This window comes from Perca fluviatilis, chromosome 11, assembly GCF_010015445.1.
Source record: "Perca fluviatilis chromosome 11, GENO_Pfluv_1.0, whole genome shotgun sequence".
Classification (NCBI taxonomy): domain Eukaryota; kingdom Metazoa; phylum Chordata; class Actinopteri; order Perciformes; family Percidae; genus Perca; species Perca fluviatilis.
This window is the reverse complement of record NC_053122.1, coordinates 7,687,989-7,715,946: the sequence shown is the minus strand read 5'-3', so window position 1 is coordinate 7,715,946 and position 27,958 is coordinate 7,687,989. Positions and strand designations below refer to the sequence as shown.

Here is a 27,958-nt window from a genome sequence, read left to right as displayed (position 1 = left end):
ATACAATGTCTTTTTTTGATATACTATACTATTAATTTTTTATCACTTTTTTAACATGCTATACAATGAGTTTTTTGATATACTATACTATTAATTTTTTATCACTTTTTTAACAATGAAAAAAAATGACTTTTTTCAACATACTATAATGTGACTTTTTTCAACATACTATACTATGACTGTTTTATCACTTTTTTCAACATACTATAATATCACTTTTTTATCACTTTTTTCAACATACTATACTATGACTTTTTTATCCCTTTTTTCAACATACTATAATATGACTTTTTTTTTCGACATACTATACTATGACTGTTTTATCACTTTTTTCAACATACTATAATATGACTTTTTTATCACTTTTTTCAACATACTATAATATGACTTTTTTTTCAACATACTATAATATGACTTTTTTTCGACATACTATACTATCACTTTTTTCGACATACTATACTATGACTGTTTTATCCCTTTTTTCAACATACTATAATATCACTTTTTTATCAATTTTTTCAACATACTATACTATGACTTTTTTATCCCTTTTTTCAACATACTATAATATGACTTTTTTATCACTTTTTTCAACATACTATAATATGACTTTTTTCGACATACTATAATATGACTTTTTTTCGACATACTATACTATGACTGTTTTATCACTTTTTTCAACATACTATAATATAACTTTTTTATCACTTTTTTTCAACATACTATAATATCACTTTTTTTCGACATACTATATGACTTTTTATCACTTTTTTCAACATACTATATTACTTTTTTTCAACATACTATACCATGATTCTTTTCCCGACATGCTATACTATGACTTTTTTTCAACTGACTATACTATGATTTTTGTATGACTTTTTTTTATCACTTTTTTCAACATACTATACTATGACTTTTTTATCACTTTTTTAACATGCTGTACAATGATTTTTTTATATACTATACTACGACTGTTTTTATCACGTTTTTCAACATACTAATACTATGACTTTTTTCAACATACTATGCTATGACTGTTTTATCACTTTTTTCAACATACTATACTCTGACTGTTTTATCACTTTTTTTCAACATACTATACTATGACTTTTTTAGCACGGTTTTTAACATGCTATACAATGAGTTTTTTCGATATGCTATACCTTTGACTTTTTTAGCACTTTTTTCACATACATACATAATGACTTTTTAGCACTTTTTTAACATGCTATACAATGACTTCTTTTCGATATACTATACTATTCTTTTTATCACTTTTTAACATGCTATACAATGAGTTTTTTGATATACTATACTATTAATTTTTTATCACTTTTTTAACAATGAAAAAATGACTTTTTTCAACATACTATATTGTGACTTTTTCAACATACTATACCATGACTGTTTTATCACTTTTTTTCAACATACTATACTATGACTTTTTTCAACATACTATGCTATGACTGTTTTATCACTTTTTTCAACATACTATACTCTGACTGTTTTATCACTTTTTTCAACATACTATACTATGACTTTTTTAGCACTTTTTTAACATGCTATACAATGAGTTTTTTCGATGCTATACTATGACTTTTTTAGCACTTTTTTCTACATACTACACTATGACTTTTTAGTACCCTTTTTTAACATGCTATACAATGACTTTTTTCGATATACTATACTATTCATTTTTTATCACCTTTTTAACATGCTATACAATGAGTTTTTGATATATTATACTATTAATTTTTATCACTTTTTTAACAATGAAAAAAAATGACTTTTTTTCAACATACTATAATGTGACTTTTTCAACATACTATACTATGACTGTTTTATCACTTTTTTCAACATACTATAATATCACTTTTTTATCACTTTTTTCAACATACTATACTATGACTTTTTTATCCCTTTTTTCAACATACTATAATATGACTTTTTTTCGACATACTATACTATGACTGTTTTATCACTTTTTTCAACATACTATAATATGACTTTTTTATCACTTTTTTCAACATAGTATAATATGACTTTTTTCAACATACTATAATATGACTTTTTTTCGACATACTATACTATCACTTTTTTCGACATACTATACTATGACTTTTTTATCCCTTTTTTCAACATACTATAATATGACTTTTTTCGACATACTATGATATGACTTTTTTCAACATACTATATTACTTTTTTCAACATACTATACTATGATTCTTTTCGACATGCTATACTATGACTTTTTTCAACTGACTATACTATGATTTTTGTATGACTTTTTTATCACTTTTTTCAACATACTATACTATGACTTTTTTATCACTTTTTTTAACATGCTGTACAATGATTTTTTTATATACTATACTATGACTGTTTTATCACTTTTTTCAACATACTATACTATGACTTTTTTCAACATACTATGCTATGACTGTTTTATCACTTTTTTCAACATACTATACTATGACTTTTTTAGCACTTTTTTAACATGCTATACAATGAGTTTTTTCGATATGCTATACTATGACTTTTTGAGCACTTTTTTCTACATACTATACTATGACTTTTTTAGCACTTTTTTAACATGCTATACAATGACTTTTTCGATATACTATACTATTCATTTTTTAGCACTTTTTTAACATGCTATACAATGAGTTTTTTGATATACTATACTATTAATTTTTTAGCACTTTTTTAACAATGAGTTTTTTCAATATACCATACTATGAATTTTTTAGCACTTTTTTTGGCATACTTTACTTTGACTTTTATGACTTTTTTTTTTTAAACATGCTATACTACGACTTTTCTTGTGAGTGACTTCTTTCTTGTGAGTGAATTCTGAGTTTGCATGTTCTTCCATACTTTTTTCAACCATCTTTACTATGACTTACTATGTTACATACTGTACATGTCTGTCTGCTGTAAAGAATTAGTGGCGCAGATGGGCAAAACATTTGAACCTCTATCATTTCTTACTCTTTATTTTGCATCCTTCAACCCTTTCCCACTTTTTTTTTCCTAATTATACTGCTTCAGCGGCTTTCCATCCATAATCAAGTCTTATTTACGGATCCATACTTAATTCAAGCCTAAACATTTTCACATCTTTCATTCATTAGGATTATATACAACTTGAAAATTATTTTCGTACTTGTTCAAAATATTGAACACAGCTGATTGAAAATTCCTAATTTGACTGATCCATTTCCCGTTTTACCACCTCATTCATTACTCTTTTAGTTACTTTTTCATCCAAATGCCATATATTCTAGCACTGCTAGGGGATGCGACTATGTCATGACAGGTGTATTGCTCAGGACCCAGGGAAGTGCAGTGTTGACTGTGCAGTTGTTTGGATGAGCGGTTCTTGAGAAAGCTGCAAGCAGCAAAAGCACAGGCCAAGCAATCTGCTTGCTCCGAACAGACACATTTTAAACAGGCACTGTTACTGACATAAATGATGGACAGAGAGAGACAGAGCAACATAGAGGCAAGTAGTCAATGTAAATGTGTTAATCCTGAAATATTAGCTGTTGTGAGATAGAACCAGGAACATATTCACTGCAAACTGCAAACAAGGTGAGCACACCCATTAGTCAGGTGAGAACCTATAACTTATTTGATTCATTATTGTTAATGTGATACTGAGGAACTAGCTAAAGACGCAATACGTTAAGTTTGGTTAGAAATGGTTAACATTAGAACACAAATCCAGATTTTTAACTCATTGTGGATTAAAACAACCTTTTTCTGGCAGAAAAGTGTCTTGTGCACAATTGTAGGCTACTTTGTCAGAACACTCGGATGTTGTCTTTAATAAAAGTCTGCAGACTTTCTAAAACATGCACTCATAACTTTAGGGAGCCAAATTTTGAGGTTTGAGTTAAAAGGTCTGTTGTGGATATTGAGTCGTTAATAATTAGTACTGTTAGACATTTTTTCTTTTCTTTTTACCTGAGACTCCATCCCTCTGTTCTGAAAATCAGAGGCTGGGAGTTCAGCCACACCTCTGCTCCCTACATCCCTCACAGTGCATTTCTGCTGAAACACCTGGGTGACAGGGGCAGAGGGTCCATGGTGAAGGTTAAGGTTTTGGAGACAGGGGTTGGGGCAGAAGCACAAAGGATGCTAAAGACCTTTTCTCAATGCTTCAACATAGTGGTTTCCAATATATGTGAGCTGAGGACCCCCCACAGCCCTGTCAGATTAACGCAGTACCCCTTCATAAATTCATTAAATATGTTCCAAACACAAATTATTAAATTAAATTTCATTTTAAGCTAACTATTTCAACTGTTGAGCCATTACTTTAAGCTAACTACTTTAACCATGTTGTCCATTACATTTAGCTAACTATTTCAACTGTTTAGCCATTATTTAAGCTAACTATTTAAACTGTTTAGCCATTACTTTTACCTACCTATTTCAACTGTTTATCCATTAATTTTAGCTATTTATGTCTACCATTTGTTCATTACTTTTAGCTAACTATCTACGTATGCGCCCGCTTGCTAACTAGTTTTCAAGCACACTTACATAACTGCAAGATGTAGTGTTCAGGTGTTCACCGCAGATATATTCTTGAACTCAAATCATAATTTCCATTTTTTATTTATTTTTTATTAGTTGAGCTGCTCAACAATCTTTCCACGTTCCCCCTTGGGTACAAGTACCCCTGCTTGGGAATCACTGCTTGTGTTCATGATACCAAATTTAACTTAAGGGTTCAGTTTGTGGGCAGATACAGTATGTTAGAATGAGCAGTCTATAAAACAGGTAATATGTAAAATATGTATTTTAACTGCATGATTTTCATCAAATCAGCAGTGAGCCATACTTGACAAAAGCCAATATGAGCCATGTGCTGCTCTCCGAGTAGGGCACCAATAGTTTCCCTGGATAAGTATTTGATCTCCTCAAGTTAAAAAACAGCAAATGAATAACATACCTGCAGCTCTTTCATGAATTTACTGTCCTCCTCCTCCTCATCCTCTTCCTCGTACTCCCTGTGTGCTGAGGCTGTAGAAAGGGTGGAGGTGGAACCAGCCAGATGTGCAGGAGCACACATCTGGGGTTTGGGTTTGACCTCTGGTGGCTGTCTTAGGGGTTTGGGCTGAGGAACCACAGGCGGCTCTTTCTCACCCTCATCCTTAAACAGATTAATGATGTAAAAACACAGCGTCAAGTCTCTGGAGGCTTTCAAGTCACACAACTTATTTCAAGTCTCCTCAGATTTCAGATGTATAGTCTTCTTAGCTATGCGCCCACACACACACACACACACACACACACACACACACACACACACACACACACACACACACACACCTGGGCTCCAACCGGCTCTTTCCTGGTGGTGAAAATCACCTCTCCTGACCGTCCTGTGGTCAGACCTGAATTGACAGCATGGAACCTGGGAAGACAATAAGAAAAACAATAATAATGCATTCGAGCAGATTTATAGTTGCCTTGAAAAAGCCCGGCAGAAAGCCTGGTCTGCAGGTGATCTTTAGTCATGAACTGACCTTCGTGGAGGAGGAGGAGGGGGAGACTTGCCGGCCCTCTCTGGGCTCTGCTTCATCTCCTTGTCCACACTGGTGCGACGGGGTTTCTCCACCTGTGGCCGCCTGTTGCTGGGAGAAGCTGAGGGAGAAGCTGATGGGGAAGCTGAGGGAGAAGCTGATGGAACAGCTGATGGAGAAGCTGAGGGAGAAGCTGATGGAGAAGCTGATGGAGGAGCTAAGGTAGCAGATGATGGAAAAGCTGAGGGAGGAGGCGTCACAGCGGCTGCAGGAAGCTGTGAGGCTGCTGCTGGAGCTAAACACATCCAAACATCAAAGTCAGCTGTCATTTTGTTACTTAGATCTGGTAGAGAATAATTAGGATATGTGCCTGGTCATGAATTCAAATATATATATATATATATATATATATATATATATATATATAATATGAAAACAATAATGAAACGTGTGCATGCTAGAAATATGTTTATATGTCATTTAGACACAAATACATTTAATAAATGACATGTTGATGTTGATGTCTCTAGGTTTTGACATAAATGCAGATATAAATGTAATTTAAAAAACTAATAATAAATAATTATCGATTTTCAAATATTGCACCTGTCAATACAGAAATAAATATTCTGGAGCCTATTTTGTCGTCAATACTGCCGACGTTGTCTTTGCTGTAATCAAATCAGTACATATTTATGTTTAACATGAAGTATACTACTGCTTGAGTGTGTTTTATCAATGGGAAACATACACGTGTACAGACAAGGCTAGCAGCAGCAGCGCCGCGTCAGAAACGTTTCTGGTGTGCAAAGACATAGAACACGCCACGCAGCTGACATGCAACAGAAACGCCACGCTCACGCCACGCAGCCAGTGTGCAGGAGGCCTTAGTGTCACACACAGATACACAACAGCCTGCTCAGGCTCGTGCTGTGTGTCTCTACCAGCTGCACCACACCACTGAAGTGCTGCTGTCACAGGGAAATATAGATATTGGATGAGGACTCTCTACAGGTAGCCACTTCATATCCAATGAGAGATTGAGAGTGTGTACAAAAATGTGTTCTGGAAATCCTTAGTGCATATGGCTGTGTTTTGTTTTCTCTGTTCAGACTGGTATCATACCTGTGTCTGGGGGTTGTAACTGGGTGGAGTCCACCTCATCCGCCAGCTGCGGAGGTGTGTCTTCCTGGGAATCAGACAGAAGAGCCTGCTGCTCCACTGAGGCTGCCGCACAAACACACACATACACAACATTTAGGTCCTATCTTAGAAAAATGGTTAACTATAACAGTTTGTCCACACCGATCACCATGTGAATCACTTTTAAAGCGAAAACATCTCACTCACAGAGAAAAACTATGATTATGCCTTATTGGCATCCAGTTTAAATACAAGTTTATTATAAAACATATAACTTCAATAAACTTAATGCAAAATGAATAGTCTGTTCTCCATATCATTATCATTATTATCATTATACAAAAATGTATATTATGCTTGAGTAAATGAAGCCCCAATTCACAAAACTGGTTAAGTAAAATAATATTCATATTTAAATAAATCACCTGGAGAGACCGGTACTGAGATTAGCTCTCATATTCAAGTTTATGTTCTTCTTGTTCAACGCTTGTTTGGTAAATTGCAGTGAAACACATTTACAGAGGATTTGAATCGCTATTTTTATTTTCAATTCTTATCATTATGGAGCTCGTGATTTTCCTTAGGGGCTGGCTAAAACCTCTTTGGGGGGGAGGGGGCACCAAAAAAACCCTATCATCTATTTTGTTGTCTGGATTTTATGATTTTGTCGGCATAATGTACAGTGTAGTAGTGGTTAATAAATCCTCCGTTCTTCCCGAACGTGACTAGGAACACTTGTACGAGCAAACCTAACAGGAAAAAGTCGGAAAGATCCAGGATGAGAAGAAGACAGCGTTGTTGCGTTAGGCCCAATGTGTTTTCAGCGACTTGGATTCTACCTTGCAGCGTCGGGTCCAGAGCCATGTCCTGCTCTGACTCCGATGCAGTGGGGGGGATCTGTCCTGAGGCAGAATCGGAGCAACCCTTTCTGGTATCGGACACCTTCAGATCAGGGATGGACATAATCAGGCTGGCCTGGGCTTCCTGGAGGGCCTGGTCACAGTCTGTGTTGGTGTTGGTGGGTGGAGGCTGACTGGTGTCGCAGCTGGCTGACGGCTGGGCTTGGCTGGTGCTCGAGGGGTTCGTGCCGCCAGTTTCTACACTCAGACTGCCCACTGGAGTTTGTCTCTCTGTAGCCTGAGGGGGCACACAGAGTCACACAGGTTGATGATAGCTGGGGGGTTGTTTAACCCTTGCATTGTCCTCTGGTCAAATTTGACCCGTTTAAAAAACAAAATGTATATCATAAATATGAGTTTCTTTCAACCAAATTGCCCAAAAACAACATTGATGTACATTGTATTTCACAGGTAAAATCAATGATTACTTCCATTGAATTTTGAACTTTGGGTGTTTTATTCAAATTCAAAGCATTTGAATTTTTTTTTTAAATGGTTTCAAAACAGCATCCTGACTTCACTCGACATCCTTTGATCTATCCTATGAAGTCAAAATAATTCATAGTTTCTAATTTTCGTAGTCATATACATAATGTTTACTGACCATGGATAAAATAATAAAAAAAAAAAAAGCGTTGAAAAAATTGCTAAAAACATTTACAAGAACAATCAAAAGCATCAAAGAAAGCTACAAAAACGTCAGGTAAAGAAAGCGCCAAAAAAAGTGATTTTCAATTTTGACCCGGGAGGACAACAAGTTTATTGTCGACGCGAAGAAAACAAAAGGGTTAAAACTATTATCAGGCCTGAAACTGGGGGAGAACTCGCTCTCCTATCCACTAGGCCAGGGGTGTCAAAGTCAACTTCACTAAGGGCCACACAGGAAAATAAGAATCACATCAAGGGCCAGACATGTTTACTTTATTAATATGCTTTTATTTAATCGAAAAAAGTCAAACATCTTTTATTGTATTATTGCATGTCTCATATAGTCTTCTCACTTACAGCTTGGTCGACATAAAGCCCCAAAAAATTTAACTTAGCCATCAAAGAAAAAAGCGACCTCGGGAAAAAATGTCAAAAAATGTGACAAAAACATTTGAAAAAGGGGCAAAAATGCTGAACAAAACGTAGTTGGGCCAAAATGTATATATTGATATGGGGGCCGGATCAAAATCTGTGAGGGGCCGGATTTGGCCCGCGTGCCTTGAGTTTGACACGTGCACTAGGCTAACAACGTCTGAGTGGGCTCAATTTAGTTATGAAAGTACACTATAAATAAAAAACTAATATTCCGGCAGCTGGAAAAAACCTGAAAAGTGACGGAAAATAACTTTCATGTAAAAATTAATAAACAATTGAAGTACAGTTTGTAGCTGTAATCTTACATGAATATATTGTGTATTCTTTTGGCTATTTAATGTTTAATAAAGAATATTTAACTGTTTATTTTCTTTATCCTCTAAAACATTAAAGAGCAGTTAAAAACAATTAAAAACATTCATTAAAGAATATAAAATCAGCTTTAATATCATGATTAACGCCAGTGTGGATTGATTTGACATTTAATAAAAGGGTAGCCTATTTGTTCAGTGAGACGTGTGAGGGACGGAGGTCAAAAAAAGCTTCTAAAAACAGTTTCAGCGAGGACTGGCCCTTTCTGTGGTTGTAAATAGAACTTTCATCCCTCACTTAAGAGGGAAAATTACAGAGCGAGAGAGAGACACAAAGAGAGAGAGAGAGAGAGAGAGAGAGAGAGAGAGAGAGAGAGAGAAAGAGAGAGAGTGCCGCCAGCACAAATACATCATATCTAAAAGTGACGGCACACTTCTTAATATATTTGACATTTGAAAGTTTGAGTAATCCCTTGAGCTTAACCCTCCTGTTGTCCCCGGGTCAAATTTGACCCATTTTCAGGGCCGGGTTGGAACAGTGGGTAGAGCAGGCACACATATACTAAGAGGTTTATTCCTCGACGCAGAGGTCCAGGGTTCGAATCCCACCTGTGACACTTTCCAGCATGTCTTCCCACTTTCTATTTCTCCTTTCTCACCTAGCTGTCCTATCAAATAAAGACAGAAAAACCCAAAAAATAGTCCTAAAGAAATTGATCCATTTTCTAAAAGTTTCTATATCAGAAATGTGGGTTTATTTTAACCAAATGTTCAACAAAAAAGTAACGTGGATGGTTCGCTACAACGCTCTTCACAAGTAAAATAAATGATCAGTTCAATTCTTTCATTGAATATGGGAGTTTTTATTCAATTTTATAGCATTTGGAGAAAAAAAAAAAACGTTGAAAAAAGCGTCAAAAATGTCGGAAAAAGATTCAATAAACGTGGGAAGAAAAAAGCACAAAAACGTCAAAAGGCGCAGAAATAAATTGACAAAAGACATCGGGAAAAGTGACAAAAACGTTGAAGAAAGTGACAAAAACCTCGGCGTTAAAGCGACAAAAGTGTTGGAAAAAAAACGACCAAAACAAAATAAAAAGTTGCATGGTCGACAGGAAGACGACACACGGGTTACACTTGATGATCATCCATGAATTGCCCAAACATTAGAAGTATAAAAACATAACAGTAAGTGAGTATATATTTCACACTGACCCCAGTATGTGTCTGTGAGTGTTTGACGGTGGTCCGGTCCTGTGTTGGGGACTGCGGAGGCCCCGGTCTCCTCTGCAGGGCCGGGCTGCCCTCTCTGCTGCGAGGACTCACCTTCACAGCACAACAACATTTCTCATCTTCTGCACTAACAGAAACCTCGGTTTATACACTAGGGCTGCACAATAGACTTTTTACTTTATCGTCATCGCAATATCAAACTGGCGCAATAAACACATTGGCCCTCATTTATGAAACGTGCGTACGACCTAAAACAGGCGTAGCACGGGCGTACGCCGATTCCTACGCAAAGCTCGGCATTTATCAATTTGAACGTGAGCGTTGGCTGCGAAAAAATCTCACGTCTGGTCTGAACTCGTGTACGCAAGTTTCCAAGTCAGTGTGGCCTTGCGGAGCAGCATATAATCAGTTTAACAGGAGAAGGAGAAGTCATCAGTTGATCACTTATCAGCAATGGCAGATCTGGCTCTTTTAGAAGACCTCTATGCGCCGGTCTGCAACATTGTTTTAGCCTGTGGGGTTCTGCACAACATCGCGCCGGAAGACACGGTGCCATAAATGTAGTGATGGAGCCAGATGACCCGATGCCCAGAGAGCAGTGTCGGCACAGCCCCAACTGGGGGCTATACGGACGGAGACAGGATATTATTCCTGCTTTAAAAGGTAGCCTAGTTATGAACACGCACTCTCCCTCAGCTGTTGCCTCGTTCTGAATCATGAAAAAAAAACACGAGTAAAATAAAAGACATTGCATAAACTACGGACCGCTACCGTGTGTTTATTTAAATATAAGTATACCTACATGTAGGCCTAAGAGATTGCAATAGAAGCCTATAATTAGGACTAGAATACATATGTCAAGCATGTATAAATTAAATAAACTTCAGCTGGAGTCCGATTTATTACGGCAACACTGTTGACCGCATCAGTGATCTCTTTCCATCCCGCATTCTTTCTACAGCCTTTAATAACAGTTTTCAGGCTGCCAAATAGTACACGCTATTGCAAATGAACCTGAGATATCAGGGTTTCAATCTCCACCTCTGTAAAGTGCCGCTTCTCAGCCGGATTACGTCTCGCCATGTCGTAGAATTGTAGGGCGGAGGGCCTCAAAACCGGTGAATATATTGGGGCGTGGTATTTAAATGACGATCATTTCCAGCCGCTGCATTTATCAATGTCCGACCATTCTTACGCTCTGATTGGTGTGATACGAACGTTTCATGAATCACACGTGAAGCCTGTCGTAAGACGATTTCTGCGCTCATATCTGCGCTGGTTTCTACGTTAGGTTGATAAATGAGGGCCAATGTGAAAAGGTGCAACATATCGCGAAAGACAATCAAGAGATTTTTTGACTCAGTTGAGTAAGAAAATACCAGGAGCTGTCATTCTTTTTCTTTTATTTTTAGTGGTGCCTTTTATATTTAATTCAATGTTCAACTTGTTCAATAAAAGAATGTTGTTCCTTTCATTTGTTTTTAATTCAACGAGCAATTTGTTGTATTTTAGCAGAATACTAAAAGCAGCAGAAAGGCAGAACTGAGAACACTTCACTATTTTATTTAGACAGACAGATAGATAGATAGATAGATAGATAGATACATTATTCATCCCGAGGGAACTTTTAGGCATCCTGTAGCTTAGACAACCATAACACAACAAACACACATACACACATATATCTCACATGCATACAAATCACTCACAGAAATTGAAAGAGTTAACAATTTGTGAAGTGATTACAGAGGTCTGATATGGACTGACCATGTGATGCAATGACCATGATAAGGTGCTCTGGTAGAGTGCGTGCAATGGTGGTAGTGCAAATGTGAACAGTGCAGGGATTGAATTTATCGCAAGTAATATTGTTATCGCGATATTCAACGACGTTATCGCATATTTTCCTGATATTGTGCAGCCCTATTATACACACAGTCCCACATTTTGTAATGTTATAATCATTCAGCGAATGGACCAATCGTCAGTGCTGTACCTTGGCCACGGTGGGTGAGTCTCGTCCATGAGTGGGTGTCAGTGGGGGGCTGGGGTGGTGCTGGGAGGGCTGGATCACTGTGGCTGCTGCTGTGTTCATTCTGCGGGCCGTGGCGAGGGAGGCGGAGCCCGCCTGACTGCCAGAGAGGGTGGGGGTGGGCAGAGGAGGTCTGACCGAGGATCGAGGCTGGGGTTTTGGGGAGCTCTGGGGGCTCTGGGTCTTCAAGGGGCCCGGTTCAGTTTGTAGGACCTTTACAGGCTCCACGTGGGCTGGTCTGGCTTGGGTGGCTGACTCTGACACATACCTGTTGATACCAGGGAGGACAGAGATGGCTATATTCGCATCAGCATTATTTTCCTGCCAAACAGAATGGTTTTAACGGAACTGTGTCCATCCTTGGACACTTTTTGGCTAATGTTCTATCAGAGTATCTTTTTGAATATGAATATAAATTATCTTGTCATGTTTTCAGTTGATTTAATGTTGTCATACTTAAAGGTGCACTATGAGTTCCTGCATGACATCACTTCTGTTGATGTTCCATCTAAATACCAAAAAAAACACAGCAAGCTACAACTCACGCTACTCAATCAACTCTGCGGTACTAACCCCCACCCCCTCCCCCAACCATCTTGTCGGTGATTGGCTGGAACGTGGTTTGTTGTGTGTGCTGTATTTTGGTGCACAGCCTGTGCCCCTAGTGTTTGTTTTGACGTTTACGACCCCTGTGTTGTCTCCCGAGACCGGGCTTTTTCACGGTGTGTTCAGGGGGCAGGCAGCTAGCGGATCAAGGAGAGACGCCTACGATTTGAGACAAAAATGAAATTGCGCTGAAACCACGCAGGAACTCATAGTGCACCTTTAAGTGAAACTTCTTACCTTTCTAACGGAATTTCATTTTAACCATTTAATATAGCTCCGTCTTAACAAGATCTGGCAAAATGAAGCTAATACCGGTTAATTAGCCATGCGCTACCCTTGGCCGTACTCGGACACCCCTATCTCCCCGATGTAAATCACTGGGAGCTGCTAGTTTTCGGGGGTATTAACCATATTAACAAGTCGCCCCAGTTTAACATCAATGCTCTCAACTCATCCAGGAATGTACTTCTGTTCTTCACAATGAAATAGCATGCTTCAACAACTCCAAATTATGCAGTAATTTCCACTTTGAATGTAAAGTTTTACTGCCATCTTTCTGCTTTTTCTCATCAAAGTCACTTTTGTATACAACTTAACCATGTAAATATCCATGTTTGTATATGAAAATTCACACGTAGATTCTTAGATGTGTATACATTACTTTTATTTGCAATTCGGGGGCGATCGCCCAGGAGAAGCACAACGGAAAGACTGGAAAGTGCGTCGGACCAGATGTGTCCAGATACGGCCAATAAAGTAAAGTTTATGAGCACCTGCGGAGACGACTGAGGCCTTCAGTCAGGTCTTTGACCCTCTTCAGCATGGAGTCCATCTTGTGAGGCTCCTCCTTCAGGAACCGCACGGCCTCCACCTCCAGCCTCAGCACGGAGCGCATCTTCCCCTGCAGCTCTGGATACTCACCTGGAAGACAACCAAACAGTAGAGACGCAATGAAATCAAAATTGACCTTTACTCTGTGTAAACTGCATGCGGTCATTTCAAGATAAAAGGCAATCCGATAATATGTCTATGGGGATCACAGCATTCAAATCAAAGTCTGGTTGTAGCCGAGACACACCACCCAGACAGCCGACCGTCGACAGAAAAGCCAGTCGGAATGATCGGTCGGGTCCCCGAGGTCCGAAAAACTGCCTCCGAACACACTGAGGCGACACCGACTTGAGAAACGTAATACGTCTCCATAGCAGCAGGCGGCGCAACTCTGTATTGTTGCCCAAGAAATGAAAACCGGCAGCTGATTGGATGAACATGTCACATGGGTTTGGTTTCTCCAGAAATTCAAAGCCAGACTGTCATGACGGCTCGTTCAGAGTACGATCTCATATTGTACTAAAATAGTTCGTCAGATTTTGAGTTTTCATCAGATTTTGAGAGACTCTAGTCAGGCTCATTCCGCTCGCCATTTCCGGGTGAGTCCCGACTGCCCTGCCGGCAACTGAACATGTCAGGTCGGTTAAAATGAAGGCCGACAGCCCGAACAGACTCGAGTCACTCATCTCGCCAGACTGTCCAACGGCCAATTATCGGCTTGGTGTGTCTCGGGCTTTACTCTGGACGATCCACAGACCTCACTTTCAACCGTCTTTAGTGGAACTACTCTCTATTGAGAAAAAAAATTTACTCTGTGAAAACTGAAAACTGCTTTTGCAATTTGGGTCAACTGACCCTTTACATTCACAACTACAAGTGTAGGAATTATTGGCTTTAGACTCAAAAGAAAAAGAATGAACGACATCACATTAATACCTCCCTTTCTAATAATCGTAGGTGGATGACCAATGATTCCATTTACATCCAAAGTATTGATCCATTGCATCCTAGCCCACAGAGAGACACTGTCCAAAAAACCCAAACCCACCGACCTTTAAGGATGGCCAGAGCTTCTCCGACCCTGCGCAGGTTGACCGCTCCCTCCTCCACGTCTCTCAGAGTGACTGACAGCTGGTCCGGACTGGAGGCGGAGCTATGTTGCAAATGGTTCACATAGTCCTCCAGTTCACTGAGAAAAAAAAACATTTGGCATTAACAGTCAATGTAGGAAGAAAAATGTATGTGATAGCCTACTGTAGACACTAGATGGCAGCAGAGAGTACATTTAAGGGGGTCCCAGAGTTCTGTTAGTGGCCTTGAAGTTAGAATAAAATTGTATTGTATTTTTAAGAGCCAGTTTTGGCTTTAACCTTCTAGACAGAGAACCCATTTCTTGTTATAAGCATTTCTTTCTGACTTTCATTTCTTCTTAAACAGCTTTTTGATGCTTACCTTGTGTTAGAACATTGTTCGGATACCTTTCTGCTTATATATATTCAATTAGACCATCAAGTGATTTTTTTTTTTTTTTTATTTAATTGGATTTATATGTTTAAAGGAGAGAAAATGAAACTCACAAAATAAAAATACAAATACTACTTACTGCAAATGTAAGCATTACTGGATGCTCAGCCTGACAGCTTGTTTTCTGATGCATACCCCAAATGACCCCAAAGAGGTATGTGCACAGTGGGATTGTCACCTTAAAGTGTTAAACTGTATGGGAAATATGAAATAGCACTCTATGTCAAATTCAAATTGTGTCATTTAGAGTTTTTCATCTGTGCAAAGTAATTTTTGAATGACGATGAAAGAAACTAAATATTGTGCAGCCCTATAAAGTACAGAGTGAAAAGTGTTCAAAAGCGGATATATTATACAAAGGTTACAGGAGCGTGCAGGACACCTCCTATTGGAAACGGTCTTAAATCATCTATCTCTGCGGTATATATGAACAGGAAAGGTCAGTATCATATTTTCAGCTTTTCAGAGAGACTAGAGAAAGAAAGAGATACATAGAGATCTGTAAGCTGGTGGAACAGAAGCTAACTCTACTAATAAAGTGCCATGCCTCTCAGATTATAAAATAGGTTGCTAAGCAGTACAAAGTAACTGACACTTGAGGCTTGTGTCTTGAAGAAAAGGGCGCAACAGAAGTTAATGCCTTTTTGATGGGTTGTGTTGGTATTTTGTTAATGATGTACGTGATTTGGTGTGTGGAGAGATAATTGCATTATACTTCTTCTGAACCTCCTACTCATGATGTTTGATAAATGCCAGGCTTCTGTTTGCCCAGTCATCTGGGCTATGAAGTCAGTGCGTAGCATGCTAACATGAGAATGAGTTCTGATGTCTCTGGAAAGCCATGTCATACACGATCAAATCACTCCCCGTGCCCCTGGCTCTATTTTTAACAATATGTTTCTTCACATTTTCTCTCGGCCTAAAGATTTTTGCCGTGCTCTGTCTTGCATGTCACCAATGATTTTGGCTTCAGCTGCAGTGACATCATCAAGGGGCATGATGCCAGAGCGAGGGCAAATGTTCAAAAGGCTAAATCGCCACTTAAGGAATCATGGCCACTAATGGAACGTCCAAATGTTGTACAGTGTGGTGGGATCATAGCACGTGAGCGGAATAGAGCGGTGCGAATTGTCTGCTCCTCGCTCATGGAGCTTTTCCTTCCCTCCACTCTGCCGCTCAAAGACGCCCAAGGCTAGTCCACACGGCATTCCGGGACGGGAGAAAAACGTGCTCTGGTTTATTGGCATTTCTTTAAACAAATCACAATCAGCAGCGCTAGGGGCCGGACGGAGCCACAGTGCCTCTGCAAAAATAGCCTCGGGAAGGAACTTGTTATGGTGGAACATGTGTAGGCTCAAAAGTTGTTTTAGTCGTGCAGATTGGACAGATAGTCTAGCTAGCTGTCTGGATTTACCCTGCAGAGATCTGAGGAGCAGTTAACTATTTTCCTGCATGTGTCTTTGACGTGTAACGTTAGACAGCCAATCACTGGCATTATTAGATCTTGGTAGAAGCATGCTGCATGCTTATTTATGAGTGTGGTCTAGACCTACTCTATCTGTAAAGTGTCTCGAGATAACTCTGTTATGATTTGATACTATAAATAAATTGAATTGAAATTGAATTTAATTATTTGCTCAGTGACACAAAGATTAGCTCCTTAGGTATTGAAATATGGTATTGAATGATGAGGCATTTTTCAATACTCGACACTATGGAGGCCCTTTGGTAAAAAAGGGTCGAATTTGGTACCCAGCCCTACTCAACGCAGATACTCTACTCAAATCCATCACCTCTCGCTCCAAAAAAAGAAAAAAAGCTACGTTTTATTTATCGCGATGAATGGCGCCCATCCTTCCAAAGTCCACCGGATGACACTGGCAGCATGGAAAGGGAGGGTGGGCGCCGTTCATCTGCATGTACTCTGTTGCAGTTACAAAGAGATGGGCTCAGCCATGCTTCGAAAACTACCGGTGTGAGCGGTACCAGAGCAAAACTGGAGCGGGGGAGGTAAGTTGACGCTCTTTGCGTCCGCTGTCCATCCAAAATCCTCCCGTTCGTGCTCCCGTGTTTCTCTTCTTAGATTGTTGTCTGCTGGAAATTGATCAGTCACATGTCAATGACTGAAGGCTACAGGGTTTTAATCCTAGTGAATGTAAGAGATATGGACAGGATGTGTGTGGGGTTGGTTAGAAGGTGTTTGAAGGTTGGTGAGTTACGAGGTGGCCTGGTTATAAAGGGCTTACAGAGTGAGGAGAAGGAGTTGAATTCATTGTAGGACAGGGAGCAGGAGTGGGGCTGGGAGCAACAGACAGGGTAGGGAAGGCAGATTGTATTTAGAGACAGAATAACACAAAAACTAGAATATGGTCTCATCCTTTTAAACAATCATATGTGACCTTTGTTGAACAGTGTTCACAGGGGTCGAATGCTAAAATGTAGTGGCACAGTAACGGTGACACAAATCAAGTCACAAAGTGAACTGACCCAGTAATGTCAGTAACACATAGGGCTGGACGATCATTTGAAAAAGTAATCGAAACCGAAATTCAGTACCTCTAACCGACGTAATTTTTTTTCCCATGTCGGTTATTTTTTGTTTCCCATCTGTAATGGTTGAGCATATTTACAGTACAGGCCTTGTCAGTAAACTATGAGGGCAAAAAATAAATAAATCGTAATCAAGGTATATCAGTCAGAGTTTTTTTGTGATTGTTGCGGGCAAAAATCCTTGATTATGTGCCACGTTTTCTTAAAAAATACGATGGAATATGCGGGATATTTATGAAATTTTATGCGATGAAATTGTGGGAACTTGTAAGAATTGCGGTAACTTGCAAAAACTGCGGTTTGATGAAAAAGAGAAAAAAAACTGATTCCCCCCCCCCCAACACCCTGCTTTTCGATTTTCACATTGCGTAATTACGTCACTTCATAACGTTCCCATGGCAACAGGGGAAAATGGCTGCTCGCGTGAAGTAAACGCAACATTTTTCAACTTTCTGCTAAGATATATGTGACTTTTTTGCAACAAAAATGTGGGGATTATGAAATCATGCAAGCCCTGCATATTTAGCGCGGAAATCGTTAATTTATGCAGCAAAAGTGCGGCGTATTTGAAAAAATTTGGTCCCCGCATAAATATGCGGACTTTGGCTGATTATGCATTGAATTATGCGATCGCATAATCGTGTTTTTCTGGAGGGATCATATCATCCAGCCTTAGTAACACAGCAAAATCTAAAGGCTGCTAACATTAGCCAGCATGAGTAAAAACGGTAGCAGCAAAACCTCCCAATGTCCTGAAGGGTGTTTTATTGATAACGAAATCACGTTGTAATTTGCTACTTCTTCTTTCAAAAGTCAGGTAGTCTTTCTTCAAAAATATACATTGTCGAGTAAGTTCAAACTCTTACTGGAGCTGTGTGAGTATATTCTCCTCTGTAGCCAGGTAGTGGATCCTCTCCTCCTCCATCTCGGCTCTGCGTCTGTACGCTGCCTCCTCGGACTGAGCCAGCCGGTCGTACATCAGCACCACCAGCTCCTGACCTGCCATCCGCAGCATCGAACCCACGCTCTCCTGGTTCGACAGCTAGAACACGTGGAACAGCTCAGGAATGGGGATTCGACAACAGAACTTTATTTTCTTAGCTAGTGGTGAGGCCTGAGGGGCTCAGCCTGTCCCTCCTTGGTCCAGGATATAGCTAACGACTGACTTCATTGCCATTAAGTCTGGTCTGGATATTATCGTTCACAGAGGCCCCAGGACCTTCCATATCCTGCCATCGTCAGGCTCAAATTAACCTGGAACCAACACTTATACATCGTTATGACATTTCTATGATCTCTGAAGAATAAGTCTACGTTTTTGGTTGTTCTGGGTTAAATTAAAGGAACACCGCGATGTATTGGGACTTTAGCACTGCTACTTGGGCGGAGTGATTAGTGCAACACCTGAAAAGCACCGTTGTTACTCTCTGCTACTCATCACTCCGCCCAAGTAGCAGCAGTAGCAGTGCTTCGCCTTCTGAGAATATAGTCCCCAGTATGTATACGGTTAGAAGATGGCTGTGTCTCATGTGACCTTGTTATTTGTACACGCTGTGACTCTACAAATCACAACATGTAAATAGGAAAATGTTGGCGTTATTTTGTCACTTATTGGGAGCAGTTGCGTAGTTACCGGTTACCTCCAGGATCTGGGCTAAGCTAGGCTAGCGGTGGGCACGTCAGATAAAGTTGAGACACGCACGGAGATGAGAAGGGTATTTGTGGACTTATCTAACTCTGGGGGATACGGGGAATAAGCTATAGTCTCAATAAGTCGGCGTGTTCCTTTAAGACCATTCATTTCAATTTTCATGTGTATTGCAATCAAGATCTAATGTTTTTCCCAAGCAACCACTCTGTTTCCCTGGTAGCACCTGAGGGTTTGACTAATACCTGGAACAATCATTCCACATGGTTTGTGTCCAAGCCCAACCTGACAACCCAAAATACCAGCAGCACTACTGGAGCACGGTTAAAAACCTAAATTTCCACTGCTGCCTGTAAGTACAATAAAACACCAGTACATTTGTGCCAACCCAAAACCGATTTAAGCCCGGGATTATTTTGAGAAATGACATCCTGGGTTGGGCCCCAATCGGGTTTGTGCAGAGAATCAAAGCTCTGATTGACATCACTGCAATTCCCATAAATGCCTACTGTCCTTTCCTGTCTACAAGTGAAGTCATTTTGCACCCATTTCAGGTTACTGTGATGATGATCATGATTATTATTATAAATGTCACCTTGATTATAAGTAGTGAGCATACAGGTCCGTACCTGTAAGTGTCTGAGCTGGTTGAGTTGCAGTCGCAGCTCACACACATTTCTCTTTGCTAACACCAAGCTCTGCTGCAGCCCGCTGTCAGAGGGAGGGGCCTGAAGAGCCAGAGGGGCGGGGCTGAAGCTGTCAGGCTCAGATGGCATTCCTGAAGTAAAAAAATAAAATAAAATAAAGAGATGATTATCATCATGTTTAGAGCATAAAAAGAAGTATGTTCTTGGTGGCAGCTAATGTCACCACTGTTGAAAAAAAAGAAGACATCTCACCAGGTCTGTTGCTGAGAAGTTTGCGTTCAGCATTCTCACTGAAAAGACAAACAGATAGTTACATAATATATGGAATTGTTTCTGAATTTCATTGTGTTTGATTTCTCATAGTTTTCTGTAAGTTTTCACTCCTATAATAATTATATTAGGGGTGAAAAAAGAAAAACTGATTTACGTATGTATCGTGATTTTCCCTAGAATCAATATTTTGGATTTATTTATTTTTACCAAAGATTCATCAAAATATTTTCTGTCTATACGGTTCCGCCGACAGCGACTACATCAAATCCGTTTCCAGCAAAACAGAGAGAAAGCAGAACATGCATAAAATCCATGTTATGTACTTCTTTACAAATGAAATAAATGTGATGTGCATTCTCTTTAGAAAACAAGTTTTTAGAAATTTCTCATGATTTATCGTCTCTAGAAGTGTATTATTCCACTTTTGTTTTTGTTGAAGATTTAATTAATAAAATTGCAACATTCAATACTATCGAATCGCAATACTTCTAGAATCGCAATAAATGAAAATCGCAGTACAAATCCAACCACATGTTACAGACCTGACAGCTTCCTTGACTCCTGGAATATCCGGTCCCATAGACAGAGCACTGTGCACCAGACCTGCTAGACTGGCTATCTGCTGCTCCATGGCTTTCATTCTCTCACTGAAAAATAGAAAAAAAACACGTGTACAGTAGCCATCACATAACAATAAAAAATGTGGTAGCTCTATAATATCTAAATCAAAGGATGTGTTGTCAATATAGCAAACACAATTGTGCTCCATAGCCTTACTAATGGTCAAAAACTCATAAAGTAGTCTATATCCACGACGTTTCATTTCCGGGATTGTTCGGGTGACGCCGAAAATTCCGCCGAATGTCTCTCATTTCAGCCGGGTGTCCATCACCTTCCGCTCTCTTTGTGTTGGCGTTCTGAACTCTGGTGGATTTCTGAGGACTATGGTTAACTGCTCCTCAGATCTCTGCAGGGTAAATCCAGACAGCTAGCTAGACTATCTGTCCAATCTGAGTTTTCTGTTGCAAGTTCCTTCCTGAGGCTATTTTGCAGAGGCACCGTCATTGTGTCCAGGGCTTAGTGCCGCCCAAGACGATTGTGAATGGTTTAAAGAAATGTCGATAAACCAGAGCACGTTTTTCTCCCATCGAGGGAATGCTGTGTGGACTAACCAGACCCTCCTCGGCAGCGCTGTGGAGGAAGGTCTGGCAATGCGAGACTATGTGTAAAGAGATATTTAGCTGTTTTTAATCTGGCTCTGCGTCATGGCAGTGTGTGCAGATGAACAGTGTTTGGTTTCCTTCAGCGAGCGGCAGCACACGGAGCACCAAGCTGAGCAGAGCAGAGCAGCGGAGGTCTGCCGGGTGAACACTGCCACACGCCACAGAGGGAAGCCAAACACTGTTCATAAAACAAAGTATTGATGATGATTGACAATGAGTATCGACAAAGTATCCCCTTAAGTCCCGGTGTGTAACGTTTTTAGTTGTTCATTATCAAAATCTGTGTTGGCCGTTCACAAACTTTTTCATGAATATTTACCACCACCATCAATTCCAAGTATTGCTTTTGGCTTGAAATTTGACATTCGCATGAACTGCGGTAGACGCTCCATATTCATGCGGCATCTTGAAATACGTTAGCCGGTAAGGGACATTCAGGACATACTGCTCCGCCTTTCGCGTTTTCTCTGTCACATGATAAACTCACAGGTGCTGCTAATACTGCTAATGGGTATCGTAGCTTTCTGGCCCTTTTTGAAGCGTGAAGGCTACCGTGGCTCTAATACGTACTTTGAACTGTGTGGCGCGAGAGAGTTGATTGCGATATATGATCTATAGCTAGATGGGAGAAATTCCCAAACTTTGGACCTTTAAGGCACTTCTGTTTTTCAGTCAAAAGTGAATTCAGACAAAGAAACTCTAACAGGCTAAACATGCAAAATCGCTGACATCATCCCTCAAATATCAACATCAATGAAAAATGAAGGTAGGTAGCTGGGAAGCGTTAACCTATGTTGGTAATTGAGGTTTCCCGTTTTTCCTGAATGCGCACCTGGTAAAGCGCTTACAATGAAGTAACGAAGGTGGTTACTCTGGCTCTCAGCTCACCTCTGGGAGTTGCTGGCGGTCACATGACCCTGAAACAGTCTCTCAGGTTGTCCCAGAGGGCTGTCCAAAAAAACGGATGAGGCCGAGGACGACGAGCCACTTCCTCTGCTTCTGTTTACAATCTCCACTGGGGCTCCGTTACTCTCCCGTCGCACGGACCGGCGGATTGGCGACATCCTCTCTGTAGAAACCAGGCCCACCCCTCCAATGATCTGTCCGTCAATCATCCTGACTTCGTTGACTCTGTGAGGGGAAGGGGGCGGGGTTTTAGTTCCCAGTGGAGGAAGCTGGTTGTCTCCATACTTCCTGCTCTTCTGCCTGCACGGGGAAAAATCAGATGGATTAATATACACCTGGTTACGTGAACGCTGTCTTCATGGCCAGAGTGTGCCGGGTCCTCACTTGTACAGTAAAAATTCTATTATTGTATTCTAACGGTGTTTCCTTTAGGATTTTATTTTAGCAGTGGGGGCAGGTCTGTCCGAACAACAACCCATTCTTTATGGGGAAACCAAAACCCAAAGTATAGAATGAAATATTACACTGACTCACTTACCGTTTTAACGTTTCCAGATGTATGATCAGGACGATGAGCTGACAGAACTGACAAGTTGAACGTTGTCCAATTAGAACGGACCCACCGCGGTGACGTTTTTGGCGGAGCTGTTCATTTAATAGTCGAAGAAAGTAAACGTTTTGACAATAAACTCCATCAACACAACAGTATGGGGAGTTAATCTGGACGGGCCCAATAACCTCTGAATAGTTCTACTTGTTGTTGAACTGCAATGTGAGCGGCAGGATCATTTAAAAGGCAACCGCGACTACATTGTGCGTCTGCCCTATTTCTGATACCGTGGCGGCAGGAATTTTGCCATGGCGGGCCGCCCGTACAGAAACAACATAGAGGAAACACTGATTCTAATCAATTACTGATCAGTTCTTCCTCTCTGCTTAAAGAGAGTTAAGAGGGGCATGTTTACCTATATTTATCTAATAACATAAATTACTGTCTGGGGTGCAATGTGTTGCCGCAGTGTTTTAATTTAGCATAGTATACTAAGACTACAGAAGTACACATAATAATCCATCTTGTCAGGCTTCAAGTAATGCGTTTGTGTCCGACCTACCAGTTTACCACACCAACCAGAAAACACGGGCATCTACGGGCGTGGTTTAGGTTTGTGTGTGACAGCCACAACTGTTGGTTCAAAACAACAACGGCGGACGTGATTGACAGATGGTTCATGCAATCACCTGCCAGGTATTTTTTTAGGTGCCTGCCCTTTCCCAAACAGTTTTTTCCCCAATCGTTTTTATAATAACATAATAAAGTTATTATAAAAATGATTGATCGCATGATACTGGTTCCATCCATACTGCCAGGCTCTGAAAAAAGAAAGGCAATATCAGCAACACCCTTGTGGATGTGCAGACCTATAGAGAGGATAGTTACTGTATGCTGCAGTTGCTATGGTAGCAGGCTGAATTAAGGTCCATGACCTCAGTCAACCTCTCACTTCCTGATCTCTGCTGTCACCTCCTGCTGCACGCGCTCAAACGAAGCACAACCGTCAGAAATAATCACCTTCAAACAGTATGGACAGCTCTGAGGAGTCTCTGAGTCCAACGTCAACTGGACTGGGTTATGCTTCCAGAGACAGACACTGTATAGCCCGAAACACCGTGGCGTTGCGCTGGCACAAAAAACACCTCCGGGTAGACAAATGGCCATCAATTTGAATTGCGGAGATACGTAAAATCTGCAAACTTGTTTATTTCTGTTGTCATTTTTAGCCGTAACTGTGACATTTAAAGATGTATAGTTAAACATGGAGGTTGGACCAATCTGACCTTTCTGCTTATTTTTCATACAGTGTTGTTTTGCTAGCGTCTTTGATAAACCAAATCTAACAATATGAACGGCAACATCTCCCCTCCGGTCGGATCGAGTGCTAGTTTGGGTGGTGTCATTTTCTTTAGTCTGTGGCCCAACAGGTGAATTAGCTCTAGTGAAAGTGTTGACATATGAAAGCATCAAAAATGTGTTTTAGATGAATGAGGTGAGAGTATATCCAGTTGTTCCTCATCAGCATTTTCTCAGTGCTGTTAAAATGCAGGAGGTCTTTTTTTACTCTGAAGTTCTTGTAAACTAACATTGTGATTTACTCTTTATGTATCTGGATTAGGGCTGCACGAAATGAGGAAAATATCTAATTGCGATAAAAAAGAAAAAAAAAAGCTTATTTTTGTGGCATTTTAGACAGCTTCGACATGAAAGGGGAGAGAGAGGAGGAATGACATTCAAAGGGCCGCAGGTCGGAACCAAACCCGCGGCCACAGGAGGGGGGACTGAGCATCTGTATATGGGCGTACGCTTTACTAGGTGAGCTACCCAGGCGCCCCGATTATTTTGACTGATATTGCCATTGCGATATGATTCACGATACTGGAGGGAATTATATTTTTTGTATCATTACTCTCATTTTCATTTAAAAATATAAAAATTTTAAAATTTAAATTATTATAGTGTGATTTTAGTGAGGATCTGTACCAAACAAAGATTTTTTTTCCTCTAATCAATAGGATACAATTAGTAGGCTGGGACGTCTCTGCAGCACCACAACACTTCATTCAGAATGGTTTGACATAGAGCTGGGCAATATATCGATATTATATCGATATCGTGATATAGACTAGATATCGTCTTAGATTTTGGATATCGTAATATTGTTATATGGCATAAGTGTCTATTCCTGGTTTTAAAGGCTGCGTTACAGTAAAGTGATGTCCTTTTCTGAACATGCCAGACTGTTGTAACTGTTCTATTATTTGCCTTTACCCACTTAGTCATAGTATCCACATTACTGATGATTATTTATCAAAAATCTCATTGTGTAAATATTTTGTGAAAGCACCAATAGTCAACACAACAATATCGTTGCGGTATCGATATTGAGGTATTTGGTAAAAAATATCGCGATATTTGATTTTCTCCATATCGCCCAGCCCTAGTTTGACACATAGTTGACCTTAAACAAATATTGCGCCCCCACTGCAATTTTGATATTGCACTAGTCCATACTGCGATTTCAATAAAACTGTGATTAATTGTGCAGCCCTAATTGGATTGCGTTTGAATCAGTGTGTGTACCTGTGGAGGGAGCGGGTCTGGTGCTCCATGCTCTCTCCGTAGCCCATCAGGGGTTTAATGGAGGCCCGGTACTGCTGCAGGCCCCCGGGGATCCCCGTGACCCCGGCGTCCACCATGTCAGCAGTGAGAGAGGGCGGAGCGCTACACTGGGAAGAGGCCATGCTTTGGCGACCTCCTCCTCCGTCCTGCATGGAGGAGCAGTAGGAGTCTGGGTAATGTGGTCCACCTTCGCCGCGCACCACCAGGGCCATGCTCTTACTGTTGCCGACGTCATCTGACACGCACACACAGACACACACACACACTAATATTATAACAATAACAATATTGTGGGCTTTATACAGTATAAAGTATGATGTGACTTGACTCATTTTCCTTTTGTCATCAACAGGCATATTGCCTTTTGTAAGCTTGCAATAATGACTCAAATATTGAGCCCTCATCAGCTAAAACCAACATATGTTTGAATTCCTTCAGTCTTTCTGCCATTAGGCTCTTAAATGCTGCTGATTGCAGCAACCTGCAACATTCAGAGCTTGTAATGCTCGTAATGCTTTGATTTATGTACGTATTACTTCTATATTTATTTAATGTGGCTTAATTTCGGCAACCTGTGTGTGCTTCGCTGCACTTGCCTGGGTTATTCATGTGTTGACCTGCTGCTACAGACATGTTGGTTAATGGTGTTTATTCTTGTCTGTTGACTGCAAAATTGAATTGCTCTTTAGGGATAAAAAAAGCTGTTTGAATTGAATTGAAGCAGAGGAGCCTGCAGGTATCTCACCGGGCTTGACGTCTTTTCTCTCCAGTATGGCGCTGCTGCTGCTGCTGCAGAGGGAGCTGGATCGCCCGGCCGCTGACAGGCGATCCCGTGGTAACGTGGCGCTGCTTGGATCCCCGATCGCCGCCCTCCCCCCTGTGCTCCCTCCGCCATACGCCATCCTGGAGGGAGACGAGGGCATGGAGCGGACCATGGGTGGGGACATGGAGCCCTGCAGGCTGTGCAGGGTGCTGCGGCTGGACGACGACAGGGCGTGGACAGGACTGTGACTGCCGTACAAAACCTCTTTGGAGATCTGCAAAAAGAAAAGAAAAAGAGTGCTCTAAAGCTACGCTCCGAGGGATATCATTGGTCAGACTTGGGAATTAAAATGCTGATTTAAAGAGTTAATTTCCTCTTAACAAAGGTCACCCATCCAGAAACTGTGCACAGAAAAACCTTACATGTACTGTACACTGTTCTGTGTTTAATTGTCTCGACATCCTGAAATAACTTTTATACATGTTTAGAAATACTGTACTGTTTATTAATACGATGAAGTATTTTTGCAGTACAGAAATGCCAAACATATGTTTTGAAGAGTTGTTCAGTGTTCAATCAGTTGACATAAATATTGGTTGAAAGAAAGCTTTTCAAATTAGGAGTGACAGAAATACCCAAATATTTTAAGCCATCCTTCGATCCCCGAAAAGGAGATTGTATGGTCATATTCTGGAGAATATTGAATGCCATTTTATAACTTGACAGCACTAAATGAGGCTATAGAGTCCAGAACTGCTGGAACTGATTTCTCAGGATTACTTAAATACAGGAGGACATCATCAGCAAATAATGAAATAACATGGTTCTTTTCACCTGCTGTAATACCGGTTATGTCCAGATTAGTCCTGATGGCCTCGGCCAGGGGCTCAATAAACAGTGTAAACAATAAAGGTGACAGGGGGCACCCTTGTCTACAACCTCTGCGCAGTGAGAAACCGAAAGAAAGTTTTTCAATTGCATACATAGTAAAGAAAAAGAGTAAATGAATGCAAAAATGCCCCAAGAAATCTCAGAATGCCCCTAAAATACATGATCAAGAGGGCAGAAATTGCCCCTAAGATATGGAAAAATATATGTATATATCTACCAATTTAGACCAATATCCTTATTATACATTAAGCCATCATTTTATCTTCATTCAATTAATTGAATTTCCATCTCTGACATACACTGTCACAAACAACGCTGTTTATAAATGCACTGATAACAGCAATAGCATGCTTTGTGTTTATCTATGTTGGCACAAGGTGCTGATTCCTGACTGCATTTAGTTCTGGGCTCATTTCTCATTGAAAAACAGCTACTTTATGAACTAATGACTATTTTCTTTTTAAAGTGCCCCCATGCACTGACCTTTGATATTTTTTTAAATTCCTACATTGAATGAAGACTACATGAATACATGAAAGTTGAGTCAGTAGTGATTCATTTAACCCTTGTGTTGTCTTCCCGTCGACCAAGCAACTCTTTGTTTTTCTGGGTCTAAATTTAAAAAAGGGGCGACCTCTAGCTCACCCAGTAGGGAGTGCGCCCCATTTAGGCTGAGT

The 27,958-nt window shown here is 40.3% G+C and overlaps 1 protein-coding gene across 9 annotated transcripts in view; it reads right to left on the bottom strand.

Moving 5' to 3' along the window:
• The window catches only part of LOC120568159 (sickle tail protein homolog), a 99,814-nt gene that overhangs the window by 14,522 nt on the left and 57,334 nt on the right, over positions 1 to 27,958 (bottom strand). For 6 of the 9 annotated variants that reach the window (XM_039815475.1, XM_039815482.1, XM_039815480.1 and 3 more), the window contains 17 exons: positions 26,373 to 26,664; positions 25,589 to 25,862; positions 22,435 to 22,752; positions 20,866 to 20,970; positions 20,303 to 20,340; positions 20,033 to 20,181; positions 18,622 to 18,797; positions 14,734 to 14,870; positions 13,624 to 13,771; positions 12,209 to 12,512; positions 10,195 to 10,305; positions 7,526 to 7,823; positions 6,669 to 6,770; positions 5,547 to 5,838; positions 5,350 to 5,434; positions 4,970 to 5,170; positions 3,976 to 4,071 (listed from right to left, as the gene is read on the bottom strand). In XM_039815475.1, coding sequence (XP_039671409.1) covers positions 3,976 to 4,071; positions 4,970 to 5,170; positions 5,350 to 5,434; positions 5,547 to 5,838; positions 6,669 to 6,770; positions 7,526 to 7,823; positions 10,195 to 10,305; positions 12,209 to 12,512; positions 13,624 to 13,771; positions 14,734 to 14,870; positions 18,622 to 18,797; positions 20,033 to 20,181; positions 20,303 to 20,340; positions 20,866 to 20,970; positions 22,435 to 22,752; positions 25,589 to 25,862; positions 26,373 to 26,664 — 3,126 coding nt within the window. The remainder of the gene's footprint in view (positions 1 to 3,975; positions 4,072 to 4,969; positions 5,171 to 5,349; positions 5,435 to 5,546; positions 5,839 to 6,668; positions 6,771 to 7,525; positions 7,824 to 10,194; positions 10,306 to 12,208; positions 12,513 to 13,623; positions 13,772 to 14,733; positions 14,871 to 18,621; positions 18,798 to 20,032; positions 20,182 to 20,302; positions 20,341 to 20,865; positions 20,971 to 22,434; positions 22,753 to 25,588; positions 25,863 to 26,372; positions 26,665 to 27,958) is intronic. The other 3 variants (XM_039815477.1, XM_039815483.1, XM_039815476.1) reach the window with 2 other exon arrangements.